Source organism: Mus pahari, chromosome 23 (assembly GCF_900095145.1).
Source record: "Mus pahari chromosome 23, PAHARI_EIJ_v1.1, whole genome shotgun sequence".
Lineage (NCBI taxonomy): Eukaryota > Metazoa > Chordata > Mammalia > Rodentia > Muridae > Mus > Mus pahari.
The window spans coordinates 7,795,296-7,808,804 of NC_034612.1; the positions used below are offsets into that span (position 1 = coordinate 7,795,296).

Below are 13,509 nucleotides of genomic sequence, written 5' to 3' on the forward strand. Positions count from 1 at the left end.
CGCTCGCATCGTTAGGATGCCGGCATCGGACCTGCCAGTCCAGCTCGTGACCTTGGGGGTGGAGGGGGTGATGTCGGTCCACCTCCCTTCTCCAGGACATTCTTCTTCTTTCTTCTCTCTCTCTCTCTCTCTCTTTTTTTTTTTTTTTTTTTTTTTTTTTTTTTTGCAAAGTGGGGAATCAAATGAGATGAGATGCGGGCCCCGGGGTTGCCGGGCCTGGTGCTAAGGGAGGCGCGCCATCCACGGGAACCGTTAGCATCGCTGTGATTGTGGCCAGCGCAGAGATTGGGGGGCGGAGGGGGAGGGCGGGCGGCTACTGATGGTAGAAACGCTGCCTTCGTGTGTCGCCACGCCAAGGTCACTGCATCCGAGTAGTAAGGGAATGCATGCATAAGCTATGATTATGGCAACTAGAGCTTCTGCCAGGTTCCCCCCCCTTCCTTGCCCGCAGACTCCTCCGTGGTTTTTTTTGTTTTTTTTTTTTTCCAGTCTCTGCGGAGCTGAGAAAGGGTGTTTTCTCTCCCCCTCTTATAGGTGGCCCTCCCTGATGAAGCACTACAGCCCGACCGACTACGTCAATTGGTTAGAGGAATATAAAGTTCGGCAGAAAGCTGGGTTAGAAGCCCGGAAGATTGTAGCCTCCTTCTCCAAACGGTTCTTCTCAGAGCACGTAAGCATCAGGCTTGGTCATGCGTGCGTGTTCTCTCTCTCTCTCTCTCTCTCTCTCTCTCTCTCTCTCTCTCTCTCTCGTGTGTGTGTGTGTGTGTGTGTGTGTGTGTGTTCGCACACGCTCGTTCGTTCATGTGCGCCTGCCGTAGCTTTTCAGCTCTTCTTCCTATTTCCCTTTTCAGTGCTCACACAATCCCTTGGCTTACAATGCTTATAAGAGTCATTGTGTCCCCTCTCCTCCCGTCCAACAACACGGAGCCATTTGTCCCTGCTAGCCTTACTTTTTTAAAGCCAGAGGGAGTGGGGTGTTGAGGAGTGGAGAGGGACATAGGGCGGTGTCTGCTAGGTCCAGATAGGCCTTATTTCTCTTTGAGACTGTTAACGCGCCTTGTACACTGTCAGCCTCTTGGAGCCTGTTTCCCAGGAAGGCGGCAGAAGTAAAGCCGGGCAGGGAACTGCCTTATTAAGGAACCAAGGTTAACAGCTGCCCGTAGCTGCCCCTAGCAGTTGAGCATTTTTGTTATCACTGTGGCTCTTTGTTCCAAGAGAGGAGTTTCACTATGCCTATGCGGCCCAGGCTGGCCTTGAACTCCCGGTCTAGCCTCTGGAGGGCTGCGATTCCCAGGAGGCACCCTCAAGCTTTTCTGTAAGGGCTGAGGTGTGCGTTTCTTTTCAGGTTCGGAGTTAGTCGTTGTTTCTCCCTTGTCCAGGCTGTCCCATGGAAATCGGTGTCCGTTCCCTTCACTACTTTTTGTAGGGCTAGGGAATTGTCCCCTCTCGTATTTCCTGTCCCTGCAGATTGTTAGTAGCTGGCAGTGCTTGTTTCGTTCTTCTAGGTCGGTGAAGGTTATTTTCCAAAGGTTCGTTCTGATCTCCCACTCTGCCATTAGAGGAGTTTATGAACAGCGTTTTCAAGGTGTTTCAAGGTTTGAAAGGGCAGATCTGAACTTCGAACACATTTTTAACTCAGTCCCCTACGGGAACTACAAGTAGACATCCCCCAATTTGTTTATAGGAATGCCCGTCAATGGCAGAATGAACCAAGGTTTGGTTCAGTCTGGAACAGTGCCCCAGCCAGTCTGTAATAACAAGTGTTCGGTCCTGGCTTCCATGTATGCACACGCAGGTGTTTTGGTGCGGGGCATGTAGGATATAGTTAGTCACAGGCCACTGGTTCCCAGGCTCTCCTTGGGATCCACCTGTGGTTATGTGTGCTTTTCTCTAATAATGATGGATTGGTGAACTCTCCCCCTCCCCCCTTTCCCTGTGTCACTGCTTACTTAATTAGAATGTGTGGTGGACTTTGAACGCAGCAGGGGCACACTTAGAGGTGGGTGCATAGATGGGTGATCAATTTGACTCAGCACACTGGTTTTCTTGTTTTCTGCATGTGCACACAAATCAACCTGAAACACTGGCTGCTTTCAAGAGGGAAACTGGGGAGAATCCCAGGACTTTAACCCAGGAGTCTTAATGCACCACCACTTCAGCACACGTACCACCACCCACTTAACACACATCTATCTCCTCAGAGGGCTCGGAAACTCGGACTGTGTGCGTGTGAGGCTGTAGCTGCGGGTACCAGGGTCTGAATGTGCTGTGGCTGCCATGTTGGTTGCTTTCTGCCCTGGAAGCCCTAGGAGGCTGTGTGTAAGAACTGCTGTCTGCTCCATGTGTGGCCTCCCTCCCTTGGGACTCTCAGCTGTGTGTCTGCCGGGTCAGCCGTGCTAACTCATGATGGAGGCCTCCTGTGTGTGTCTTCTCCACAGGTCCCCTGTAACGGCTTCAGTGACATTGAAAACCTTGAGGGCCCAGAGATCTTTTTTGAGGATGAGCTGGTGTGTATCCTAAACATGGAAGGAAGGTAAGCCACAGCTTCCCTGGGGTCGCCACTGAAATAACTGCAGAGGGAATTGCTGTGGTGTGTGTGTGTGTGTGTGTGTGTGTGTGTGTGTGTGTGTGTGCGCGCGCGCGCGCCACAGTGTTTCCAGATACTTTATGTTATGCCACAGTTATGCTCTGAAAAGCTTTGTGTATGCATGCTCTCGGGGTGGACAGTTGAGTTCCTCACCCATGGACTCAACCAGCAGAGCTCGGCTTAGAAATACCCAGGAAGCCATGCACGGGCTCACCCCTGAAGTCCCAGTGCTCAGGAGGTAGAGGCAGGAGAAGCAGCAGCTTTGAGCTGCACCATGAGTTTCAGAACACCCTGGGATACAGAGTGAGATCTGGTCTCAATACAGTCTTTTGAAAACAAAATGTCAAGAGCAGGGGAGACAGTCAGTGAAGACCCAAATCTGAGCTCCCATGTCACGAGACAGCCATTCTAGTGCTGGCCTTAATGGCCACCAGCTTAAGCACACGGAGAGTACCAAACTCCAGCGAGAGATTGTCTTTAGTTAGGCGTACGACTAGTGAGGAATGAGACCTTTGATTGACCGTGGGCCTCCCTGTACGCTCACGAGTGGTTTTACTGAGCACGGGAAGACCTCTTTTCTTTAAATAGGTACTCCCTACATGCACTTAGTGATGGGGGGCCAGTTTAAGGGGCAGGGGAGGGTGAGCCTGTGTTCTCCACAGACACACTCCTGATTAAGAAGAGCCCCTTGCGGGTTAGAGAGTCAGACAGCTCAGTATGAACTGCTCCGCTTGGTTGTAGGACCTGACTTCAGTTCCCAGCACTCACGTTAGGTGGATCCCAGCGCCAATAACATCAGTGCCACAGGCTCTGAACCCTCTTTCGACCTTCTAGGGGCAGCCGTGGACACATCGCTTAACATAAAAATGACCCCTTATGGCTTACTGTTGTTTAGAATGGGTATGTTTTCTATTTTCTGCTGAAAAGCTTAATTTTCAGTACACTGGTGACTCGCCTTGCAGCCTAACCTCCTGTGGGAGAGACCTTCTATTCTAAAAGTTGGAGATAAAGATGAATGTTCAGACCTGGGGACAGTGTTTCGTGGGAGAGGGGGTTTGGGAAGAGGTGAAGTGCCACCATTCAGCGCCTGTGTGTAGGTTTATATGTACACTGGAGTGTGCACTGACAGTGTCGTGTGGGCTTGTAATGGCCGTTAGGCACGGCATGTGTGCGGTGCGGTTTGTTGGAGGTGAACTTTTTTTCTTATTTGCACTCTTTCCCTGTCTTTCCCACTCTCTGCTTTTATGTTGACCTTTCCCAACTCCAGCCCCGTGACCTTGCTTGTGTACTGTTGAATGTCAAAGCCAGGGCCAAGTGATCACTCTGGCCCTGAACTCTTGGCCTCACCTGCTTGTTTGTTTGTTTCATGTTCATTGGTATTGAACCTGCATGTGTGTGTCAGATCTCCTGGATATTGAGTTACAGTTATGGGACGCCATGTGGATGGTGGGAATTGAACCCAGGTCCTCTGGAAGAGTAGCCAGTGCTCTTAACTGCTGAGCCGTCTGTCTGGCCCCAGCTGTGTGGTTTTTGATAGTGACCTGCTCTGGCTTGTTTTCTCCTAACTACATGATAAGGTGGAGAGGGATTCCTGTTTGACAAAATAGGGGCTGTGTGAGAAGCAGACCCTTCTCTGCTTTTCTCAGCGTTACCCCAATAGGTCTGTCCCAGTGGGCTGATAATGGGGGGGTCCCTTAGGAAACAGTTACCCTCTGTCTTCCTGGGTCTCCCTGGCTGGTGGACAGCGCTGGCACTGGCTACAGTGTCTACTCTCGGCTTCCGTTCTTGGCCCTGTGGGTTGGGAATGTTTCCTAGGTCAGAGTGTTGCAGTGCGTTGAAAAATGTGCAAAGACGTATCTATCACAAAGTTGTTGGTTTTCCCCAAAGGAGACATAAAGAGGCAACCAAAGTAGACTGAGAAGGCCTTTATTGTGTTCAGTTGTTTCTCCAACTGGGTAATGCTGTCATAGAATAAGGACAGAAAAGTAATGTACAAGAAGAGCCAGGGGGAAACGTGTTTAAGTGTCGCGGTAGGTGTGCACTGTGAGATAGTGGGGCAGACTGGGAGGGGCTTGTGACCTAACCAGTGCTCTGTGGAAACAGCCCTGGGCAGAGGGATGGAGGGGAGGAGCCCAGTAAGAGAGGGGAGAAGCCGATGAGTAGGGAGTGCTGCCTGGAACAGGGTACACAGCTGCAGTCCAGCAAGTCAGCCTTCCACTCAGAACATACTTATGGAGAGTGAGCAGCCGGCACTGTAACCCTGGCTGCCAGGCCAGCTGGGAAGCCATGACAGGAAAAGGGGGAGTGACTCTGCCTGGCCCATTGGCCATCGTGGGAAACACCTTGGGATTCACTCTCCCCTCGAGGAATGTTCAATTCTCGGACTAGTTAGGTCATCAGAAAAACTGAAAATGTATAGCCTGGAAAGTCTGTGTCAGTAGCTCAAAACAAGGTTGAAACAGCACTGCCCTTGGTGGGACTCGTGTGTGACGGCAGGGGATGTTGTGCCTCTTCGAATGTTTGGAGTGGCCAGTCTGCACGGTAACCCTGTTTGCATATAGAGCGGGGAGCGAGCAGTTTCTGCAGATACTCAAGTGTCCCTCTCTGAGTTTGTGATATCTGCACCTGGGCTGTCTGTTCTCTGTGGTCTGCAAAAGGCACAGCCTGTAGGAATAGTTTGCCAAAGTGGGTTAAAGAGCTTGTGTTGTGCCTGAGAAAGTGGCTTGAGTGGCCAGTGCCTAGTGAGACACTTGTAAAAAAGTTACTGGATTTTAGAATCAGAAAGGGCCTTTGGGTATCCAGGCAAAACAGATGAAGTTACTTGTATGCAAAAGAATGACTGTATCCTCAGACTTCAACACCAGCACTTTCTGCCAGAGGAAAAAGGTACTCCAAGATGTAAAGAAAATGCCAGCCAATGATTTTTATATCCAGCTGAATTGACTTCCAAGTCTAAAGGCTAAAGACAAACTTGTCAACTTGGAAGAAAGCAGACTTTGGGCTCTTTCTGACAGGTCTGCTAGAAATGGAGTTTAAAACTCAAAACCACAGAGGTAATCTGACTCAAGCCTACCAGTGAGCACTAAATGTATTTAACTTGATCTCCTGAATGCAAATGCAGCCTGCCCAGGAGACAGTGCTCTGTGTGTGGTTAGGGCAGGAGCCCTGTCGAGAGTCACTAGCTGTAAGAACACTGAGCTGGCTCAACACATGAAGATGCTTGCTGCCAAGCCTGAGGGCCTGAGTCCCATCCCTGGCATCCACACAGTGGATCCTGCAAGTTGTCTTCTGACAATCCCATATACACACACGCGCGCACACACACACACACATACACGCTCACACACTTGTCCACGCAATAACAAACCTAAACTTATCTTTAATAAGAACGGGAATTGAGCGGTGACTGTGGGAAGATCAGCTTTCATACTTGGGCAAATCACAGGACGACTGCCCCTTACACTGTGGCCAGGCCATGTGTAAGATGAAAGTGTGTAGTGAAGCCAGTGAGTGAGTGGCCATCCTGTTAGCTCATGTTGTGAGGGGCAGAGTTGTCAGGAGTACAGATACATACAAGAGGCAAAAGAAGGTCAAAGCTTTTACCTCTGAATTTGAATTGACAGTGTCAGTGTGAACCTATGACCAGCCGAGTAGACATGGCCGTCCCACTTGCAGACTGCTGCCTTCAGCTATTGCTTCCCCAGTGCAGGCCAGGCTCATGGAGACATGGCTGCTTCTCAGGCCTGTGTCAGAAATGTACAAGATGAGCCCAGAGCTTCTTGCCACTTTAGAGCCAAGTCAGCAAGACTGCTGTCAGCCCCTCACTTCAGTGTGGGGCCTCCGTGGGCTAAAGGTGTGGCAGGGTGCAGCAGACAGTCTTCGAGACCATTACTCGGTCTTTGAAGGAGAATCAGGACTCATCATTGAAAAAATGAGCAAAAGGGATAATCTGAGCACTTCTTTCTTGTTTTTGCTGTGTCTCTTACCATCAGGAAACTGAAGGATGCAGGGGGAGCTCGAAACCAGCCTCACTGATTAATTTGGCAGGGCTGCTTCAGTTAGACACCTCTGAGGAGTTAGAGCTGAGCAGTGAGCAGCGGTGGCCGCTGGTCTCAGAGAAGGGCACAGCCAGGCCTTGCCATCACCTCCATCCGACCTTTTCTCTTTTTTCTTACGGCAGTCAGTCTCACCGTGTGGTCCAGGGTGGCCTCGCTTGTAGCCCCTCTCTGCCTCTGCCTCCTGAGAGGATCATAGACACAGGCCTTTGTTTCTTGTGGTGCTGGGACTAGAGGACTGGAGGGAGCATGCATCTACCACGGCTCTGCACCCACAGATGGCTTTTGATGGAAGGCTTCACCACCTCCTTGGGTCGTAGCTAGCCACATACCTGGCATCTAAATCTCATGGAGCCTGTCCAGCCTATTTATTTTGTGTTATTGTTTGTCTTTTTCATGAGTGTATACTCAGCACTCTTCGTGCCCTGTGCATGAGGTGGTCAAAGGATAGCGCATAGCAATTGGCTTTTATTTTCCTACCAGTGTGGATTGTGGTGATCAAAACTCAGGCTTTGTACCTTTCTTGCCAGCCTCTCCATCTACCTTCTAATAAGAAATTCAGGGCAATGTGAATGTATTTCAAATGATGGGAAGTTGCCCTTAGAGTGGGGAAACAGAGAGGGGCCCCTGAACAGTTTAGAGCATGTGTTGGTGGTCACACTGGAGCAGTGGTTCTCAACCTGGGGGTAGAATGACCCCTTTGGACTTCAAATAAAACTGTCATAGGGGTCACATATCAGGTAACCTTTACATCAGATCATTGTAATACAATTCATAACAGTAGCAAAATAACAGTTATGAAGTAACAATAAAAGTAATTTTATGGTTAGGGATAACCACAACATGAGGGTTGAGAGCCACTGCTCCAGAGAGATGCAGGAAACGGCCACAGAGGCATAAGTGTGACTGGCATGATGTCCCAGAGTCTGAGCGGCGGATATGGTGTTTGCTTCTTTTGTTTGTTGAAGAGGACTTTGCAACACGTTAAAGATCAGGTGGAAGAGAGCTCTGTGGACTGTCATTAACCCTCTGTTGATGGAGAGGTTTTTACTGCTTCTTAGAGGGTACCACACATGGTAATCCCGCCTCCCACTTGAGGACCTTGTGCTTGGGAGACCTGATGTGCTCTGTGCATGAGTTTCTGCGCGTCCTCAGTGCAGTGGGTGTTACTGTGAGCACCGGAGATAACCACCGAGAACAGCCCCAAATCTCTGCCTTCACACGCTCCTAGGCAGCAATGGGACGCCTAAGGGGGAATGCATGTGAATTAGAGTGTGAGGGCTTGTGGGGCAGCTTTAAGGTAGGATGGGGAGGCCTGACTCAGGCTCTGAACAGACTGCAGGTGGCCTTCTGGGCAAGGAACATTCCACTGAGGAATAAAAATGCCATGTGACACAGCCAGGTATGGGGCTGCAGCAGAAGGTGGAACTGAGATGTAGAGGCAAGGGGGTGTGGCAGAAGGACATTACCTTCTGACTAGAAGGCGGGCTTTGAGTGTGAGGAGGAGGAAACAGTGGAGAACTGAGGCAGAGCCTTGCCTCTGTGGAGGAGCGCATCACTGGGACCTTGGACTGCTGTGTCAAAGGATGAGAAGGGAGAGTGTAGAAGCAGGAGCCAGCCAGGCAAGAGGAGGGGAGCTAGACACCCACAGAGGCTGGACCAGCTTGCCAAGTTGGTGACAGATACTCATGAGAGGGTGTTGGGAGGGGGGCCAGAGTCCTGACCCTTACAGGCTGACGGCTCACTGTGTCTCAAGAGAGGTGCTGCAGAGGAAGAAGGCCTGTGATGCCCCAGTTCTCCAGGCAGTGCGGAGTAACAGTTGAGGGTGTAGGTTGGCGTTCTTCTAGGAGGGTGGTCAGTGTGGATGCCCTGAAGCTGTGGGGCTAGAAGGACTCCTGAGGGTGGGAAGTAGGCCAGGGACCTGGGACCGGCACAGTGCACTCACTTCCCAGGTTGCCTTTCTCCAGAGATGCGGAGGGTGCGGATGTCTGTGTGCCGGTGGACAGTCCAGTCAAGGGCAGGTGTGCGTCAGTTGTGTTCATCCTGTAAAATGCAGTATGGGACGTGAGGGGACGCTGGGCAACTGAGGTTCTTAGTGGCTTGTCTGATTGCTTGCTTTCCAGGAAAGCTTTGACCTGGAAATACTACGCAAAGAAAATTCTCTACTACCTGCGGCAGCAGAAAATCCTCAACAACCTCAAGGCGTTCCTGCAGCAGCCCGACGACTACGAGTCCTATCTCGAAGGTAGGCCTGCCCGCCTGCTGCCTGCCGATGGGTGGCTGGGGGCTCTGCGGCTGAGCAGCCCTTAGGAGCCCGCAGCAGCTGTCCCTCCAGACAGAAGAGAAAAGAAAGCCGTGCTAGTGGGCTTCAGAAGAGGCAGACAGCGCTCCAAGTGACAGTGAGGGCTGGGCACTCAGTGAGGAAAGCCAGGCTTGGTACACACTTGTAACCTTAGCACTGGACAGAGGGAGACAGGGGACTCTTGCAGTTCCCCGGCCAGTGAGCTTGGCAAAAACAAGGTGAACCGCTTCCAAGAATGATGCTGAGGTTGACCTCTGACCTCAGCGCACAAGCACACAGGAGCCTGCAGACTGACCTTTGGCTAGTGAGATTGGTTCTCGCTGTTCAAAGTTGTAACTTCAGATGTCAGCTTGCCCGTATTTACCTGTGTCCCCTGAAGCAGTTAGAGACTAGTGAGGATAGGCAGCTCCTGGGGGAGGTGTAGTTCAAGTGGGAGGGAAGGGGGGGGTGCATTGAGGTGGCCCCTGCCCTGTGACAGGAGAGACTGGGTCCTTAGGGGAACGGTAAGAAAATATAACTTGGCTTTTTAAACCCTGTTTTAATTCTTGGATAGAAGGCCTCCTAGGCAATGATTGTGAAGTGTGTGCTTATGCACCCTCCCTGCTCCTGGGGGTCACCAGATGGGCGACTTTCCCCTCTGATGTTCTAGGTCACGTCCTACCTATTCCAGTTCTCCAGTCTCTCAGCTGGACTCTGAGGGATCCTGGCTTTCCCTGGGTGTCACTGCCTGCTGCCCTCCAGTGAGCCAGCCTGCCTGACCTGCTTAGTCCCTGTCACTGTGGGGCCTGGCACTTTCTGTGTGGCTGCTTGGTTCCTAGGCCCTCCCCTAATTATGCACCTTTCCACACTGTGCTACAGTCCTGCTGCTGTATCCAGGCCTTTGCCTGGCTGCTGTCTAGAGATGTGTGCTTGGCTTGACTTCCTCCTGATGACGCCCTCTTCCTCGTTCCGCCCTCTTCCTCGTTCGTCCCCTCTGCCCTTAGCTCAAGGTTCACTTCTCAGAGTTTCAGCTGACCCCCGCAGAGGTCACTGGCCTCAACAGCCACAGAGGGTGTCACACCCCATCTGTGTTAAGAGTAGCCATTGCATTTCTCTGCTTTTTGTTTTGTTTTGTCGTTTTTAGACAGAACACAGCCTAACCATCAGCTTGTCTTCTTAGGAGTGCTAGGTGTGTCCAGCCCTTGTGAGCAGGGCTGCTGTGGTCTAGGCCCTGGAGTAAAGATCCCCGAAACTCACAAACTGTGAGGCTCTCTTCTCTCAAAGGAGCTGAAGAATCTTGTAGTAAAATGAGAAAAAAGTCATAGCCTCCTCCCGTCTGCTGATATACTTGCTGGAGCTGGGAATTAGGTTGTCTTTTGAGGTGTTTGATGTTTCTTTTGTTTGAGGCAGAGTCCACTATGTAGCCTTGGCGCCTAAGACAGAGATGCCTCTGCCTCTGCCTCTGCCTCCTGAGTGCTGGGATTAAAGGTGTGTCCCGTCGCACCAGCCTTCAGCTTATTTAAGAGTTCAGCACAGTGAGGCAGTCTTTGTTTTCTGTCGATTATATATGAAAGATAAACGATTGTCAATCCATTTTCCAATGCAAGGTGACAGTTTTCACCGTCCACCCAAGTAACTAGTTAGGCAGAAGAAGCCATTGAGTGGCTGGCAATGGTGCTGGCTCCAGAGCCTCACCCTGACTAGACTCCCGTGGCCAGCTCTCCCACACTCAGGCAGCACAGGACCTGCAGCCCAGTCCGGGTGTCGAGTTGCCCTCGACTGCCTTCAGCTTCTTGGAGGGTTGGTAGGAGCAGCAAGATCCTAGGCGAGCCTACAGTCTCTTGAATTCACAGGGAACTGGAAGGCTTTCAAATAGAAATGTGCTGCGACCAAGTGCTGGTTTAGGCATGGTGTGAGGTTGGTTGAGGCCAGCGATGAGCCTCTGGCCCCATTCTGTGGACCAGAAGGGCTCCTTCTCTGTCCTGAGGAGGCGCGGTCTTTACAGTCTGTGACTCTTCAGCCATGAGAAGGTGTGATTGGTTGGAATGGTCTGTCTCTCACTCTTGTATTCAGCTTAGTTGGGAGGAATTGCCTCACAGTGAGTCTTTCCTGTGGTTGGGTTCTGAACTCAGGAGTGTGGAGGAGAGCGATGGCCTGAGGGCACTCTTGTGGCCTTTGGCTCTCCTTCTAAGAGGATGTGGGAACGTGTATTTCTGCGCTCTGAATCATGACCTCCAAAAGAAGTGGTTTGTTTTGTTTTCTTAAATGATGTATGAAGTGCTTTGTGGTGACGGGGTATGATCCTCCCCCTCACCGTGTTGGCACAATGCCTGACATCACAGGAGTTGGGGTGGTGTGCCGTGTGAGAAGTCACAGCACGGGTGCTGGGTCAGTAACGCCCTGCTAGCTGTCAGGTGGCGAGGGATGCTGACGCAGCACTCTTCACACAGGTGCCGTTTACATCGATCAGTACTGCAATCCGCTCTCCGACATCAGCTTCAGAGACATCCAGGCCCAGATCCACAGCATCGTGGAGCTTGTGTGCAAAACCCTCCGAGGCATCAACAGCCGCCACCCCAGCCTGACCTTCAGGGCAGGTGCAGAACTGTCTGAGATGGGCCGGGCTTGGCGGGGGAGGGGGAGGTCAGGTTGGTTACCTCACGATGGGAAGCACTAATGCCACTCTGGCTCCATCCAATGCTGGGTGGCACTTGCCTGCCAGGCTCTTATCAGTCACTGCGTGTTTGGGGTGTGGTTGCTCATGCTTGTGACCCAGAGGAGATCTTTGTGCTGCAGGTGAGTCCTCTATGATAATGGAGATAGAACTTCAGAGCCAAGTGCTGGATGCCATCAACTATGTCCTGTACGACCAGCTGAAGTTCAAAGGGAACCGCATGGACTACTATAATGCCTTGAACCTCTACATGCACCAGGTAGGTGTGGCTGCAGTGAGGAGACATGAGGCTCCCCTCTCCCATGGCTGGCACTCTGCATTGCCTAACCCTGCAAGTGCACACACACATAGAATCAGATAGTGCTGGGGGTCGTGTGTGGCTTAACGCTGGGAAAGAACGGGGCATGGAGGTTCTGTGCCCTTGCATGCCCCACCTGCCTGGGATGCTGTGCCCCTGGCTCTCCTGCAGATAGACAATGGCGACTGTGTGTGCAGCCATACAGCCTATGGGCTCATCTCTGGTGGGCTGTCTGTGCATCTCTTGCTGGCAAAGGCTGTTGTTGTTTGTTCCATGTTTCAGTAAAGTCCGTTTTTCCTCTACCACAGGGACAGTATTGTGGGTTAGATCCGCTACAGGACAGCTTTTGTAGGCAAGCCCTGTACCAAGAAGCGGGCATCTCTGTGGCTCAGTTTGCTCAGTCTATGATTATAAATGCTGAACCGCACAAACCTGCCTCGGTTGCCTGGCTTCCTGTGGCCTGGGATACCTCTGATGTCCATTTTCTTGTCTGTCCTGTTCTCTGTAACCTAGAGTTTCTGTTGTCCTATCATATACTTTTTACATGCTTGCTTTCTGGTAGGAGGAGGCTGGCAGACTGCCTACAAAAAGCCTGGCAGTCAGTCCAGGTTCACAGGCTGTATGGTCAGAGTGCTCAGTACCGACTCACTGGGTGAGAGGGCACAGGCAGCTGGAGTCTTGGAGGAGGCTTTCTATTCCACGCCAGCTTCATTGCCTATTTTGAGATAGGCTCTCACTCAGTAGCCCAAGCTGGTCTTGGACTCTGTCCTCCTGCCTCAGACTCCCAAGTGCTGGGATTATAAGCATGGACCACAGAAGTCCTGGCTTCTGTGATTTTTCATGTCACAAGATAGTACTGTTTTTAAATATTTTAAAAACTTGAAAATTCATGTGTGTGTGATTGCTAAGTGGTGGAATGCTTTCCCAGCGTACATGAGGCTTCAGCTTCCATGCCTAGCCCTGCAAAGACAAACAAAAGGCAAAAACAAGCTATTGGAGGTGTCCGGGGCACACACATACAAGCCCAGCACTCAGGAGGCTTAGGGCGTGGAGTGGAGAGTTTGAGGCCAGCCTGGGTCTGTAAGGAGACTGTCTCAGGGGCAGGGGGAAAAACAGCCTTCTGCCGGCTGTCAGAAAACAGCCACTGGGCTGCATTTGGTCCCTGCTCTCAGTGCAGCTCTGGAAGCCAGCATGGGCTGCCAGCCCCTGGCCTTCCTGGCTGAACCTGACACTTTCCTCCCTCAGGTGTTGACCCGCAGAACAGGAATCCCCATCAGCATGTCTCTGCTCTACCTGACCATCGCCCGGCAGCTGGGGGTTCCCCTAGAGCCTGTCAACTTCCCAAGCCACTTCCTGCTGCGGTGGTGCCAAGGCGCAGAAGGGTGAGCTGACTCTGCTATGTTTAATGGGTGCTGAGGAACCAGGGTCTAGCATTAAATTGGGTGTGACAGAGCAGGTATCTGCTTCTGGGAATTGAGTCAGGATTCTGACAGCGATGGTGTGCTGGAGTTACACTGGGCCCTGCGTGGCAGGTGACAGTGATGGTGTGCTGGAGTTACACTGGGCCCTGCGTGGCAGGTGACAGTGGTGGTGTGCTGGAGTTACACTGGGCCC

General features: G+C 51.7%; 1 protein-coding gene across 2 annotated transcripts in view; it reads left to right on the plus strand.

Moving 5' to 3' along the window:
- Fbxo21 (F-box protein 21) overlaps positions 1-13,509 on the plus strand; it is a 33,648-nt gene that overhangs the window by 952 nt on the left and 19,187 nt on the right. For both annotated transcript variants that reach the window (XM_021186683.1, XM_021186684.2), the window contains exons 2-7: positions 535-670; positions 2,439-2,533; positions 8,766-8,887; positions 11,374-11,520; positions 11,720-11,856; positions 13,141-13,277. In XM_021186683.1, coding sequence (XP_021042342.1) covers positions 535-670; positions 2,439-2,533; positions 8,766-8,887; positions 11,374-11,520; positions 11,720-11,856; positions 13,141-13,277 — 774 coding nt within the window. The remainder of the gene's footprint in view (positions 1-534; positions 671-2,438; positions 2,534-8,765; positions 8,888-11,373; positions 11,521-11,719; positions 11,857-13,140; positions 13,278-13,509) is intronic.